Source organism: Macrobrachium rosenbergii, chromosome 7, assembly GCF_040412425.1.
Source record: "Macrobrachium rosenbergii isolate ZJJX-2024 chromosome 7, ASM4041242v1, whole genome shotgun sequence".
NCBI lineage: Eukaryota > Metazoa > Arthropoda > Malacostraca > Decapoda > Palaemonidae > Macrobrachium > Macrobrachium rosenbergii.
Genome location: NC_089747.1, coordinates 64,161,367 through 64,163,168, shown reverse-complemented (window position 1 = coordinate 64,163,168; position 1,802 = coordinate 64,161,367). Strand labels below are relative to the sequence as shown.

General features: G+C 43.1%; 1 protein-coding gene across 1 annotated transcript; it reads left to right on the top strand.

Annotated features, from left to right (window-relative positions):
- The first annotated feature begins 228 nt into the window (after window positions 1-228).
- LOC136840454 (fibrinogen- and Ig-binding protein-like) lies at window positions 229-1,068 on the top strand. The gene has a single exon (XM_067107129.1). It carries the CDS (start codon window positions 229-231, stop codon window positions 1,066-1,068), a length of 840 nt encoding a protein of 279 aa, XP_066963230.1.
- Window positions 1,069-1,802: the final 734 nt, after the last annotated feature.

Genomic DNA, 1,802 nt, shown 5'->3' with positions numbered 1-1,802 from the left:
GGAATCGCGCTGAAGCCGAAATAACGATCTTTGGAATCCCCGAAGCTCAGTGGCTTTTTCTGATTCTAGCATTTCGATCAGGATGAAAGAAAGTTAACCATGTCTCTACTAGGCAAAGTTAATTTTGTTGTGAACAACGTACTGGCCCTGATCCGTCCCGGAACATTGATATCTATTGTAAATGGCAATGTTATCCAAAACATTGGATATTTTATTGGTCAAAACGCGATGGCTCTTATTCTCGGAGGACTTCTTGGAAACTTCTACATGGAGGAAAAGAAGACTGGCCGACATGCTCGAGATGCTATCGCACGACTGGAAGATGACGTTCACTACGCTACGGAAATGATCTCTCAACTGAAGGAGGCCAGGAAGGAGGCTGAGGACAAAAACTTGAGCCTCCTTAATGAAATTGACGAGCTGAAGAATAACGAAGCAACTGTAATCCAGAGGAATGACGACTTAAACAACGAGATGAAAATGAAAATGGAGGAGTACGAAGCCGCACTAATCCGAAAAGGAATGGAAGTTGATAACCTAAAGGAGCAACTCAAGGACAAAGATCGAGAATGTGAGACGAACCGACAAAAACTGGAAGAACTGCTGAGTCAAGCCTCTGACAACGATTTTTATTGTGGTTACCTAGAAGACAAAGTCAAGGCACATGAAGCAGAAAGGAAAAAATTGAAACAGGTAACCACAAAACTCGAAGAAAAGTTGAGAGCCTCACAGCGAGAAATACCTGTTGTTCTTGCAAGAAATGGTGATCTAGAAAAAAATCATGGAAATGAGGCGCAGAGGAATTTAGCCATCCAGGAGAATGTCCATATCCTGGAAGATAGACTTCACCTGCTGATTAGGGAAAACGAAACCCTGAAGGAGAAACTATCTGACAGAGAACGGGAAATGGCCTCGGCGAACAATTCTACAGTAAATGAAAATAAGAATAATGCTCTGGATGAAGAGAACAAAGTTCTCAGAGACAAAATTTCTGAACTAGATCAAAATGGAATACTTCAGAAAAAGCACGCTGGAGAAATCCAGAAGAAATCGACTGCAGGAAAGTAACAGGAAGTTTAAAACTTTGGAAGATAGCTTGAGTCAGAATAAAAAGAGGCAGAAGAAGAAAAAAGGACACAGGAAAGGACGCAGGTAGAAGTTCTTCATCGGCGACGACGATTTTCACGCACAGCAAGAACTAAGGAAAGAAATCACGCAGACGAAGAAGATGAGTAAGATGAAGAGTAAGAAGAAGAATGCGATGAAGATAACGAATAGGAAGAAGAGGATGAAGAAAACAAAGAGGACGAAGAAGAAGAAGAGGATGAAGAGCACGAAGAGGATGAATGGAATGAAGAAAACGAAGACGACGAAAATTAAAATCTCCAAGAAGAAAACCAGGAGAAACTTTGTTCAAGACTGAAGGATTTTGGCTGGATGCGAGGATGCTGCTGCATCGTGTTCCGGAGTCGTCGCGATCTTCTTAGTCCATACGATGGGGTAGGCTTTGAGATGGGTGTTGGCAACTGTTTCCTCTGTCATCCCCATGGATTTCTTCCCAGCCAACGGCATGGTGGCCTGTCTCCCAAACACCCATCCTGCAGCAAACCTCATCAACTGGACACAGCGAAACATACAACGACCCTTGGAACTCTGAAATGGAATGTGATGGAACAGCACCAACAAACAGCCAGTCAGAAATCAGATTCTGTCAGGTCCACCCACCCGAGACATAGTAATTTCCTCTGTCATTGAAACTGGATTTCATCCCACCTTTTGCATGGTGGCCAATATAACAGATC

What these genes read in the sequence shown, in the direction of transcription:
- LOC136840454 (XM_067107129.1), top strand. Translation starts at nt 229, where the DNA reads ATGGCTCTTATTCTCGGAGGACTTCTTGGAAACTTCTACATGGAGGAA.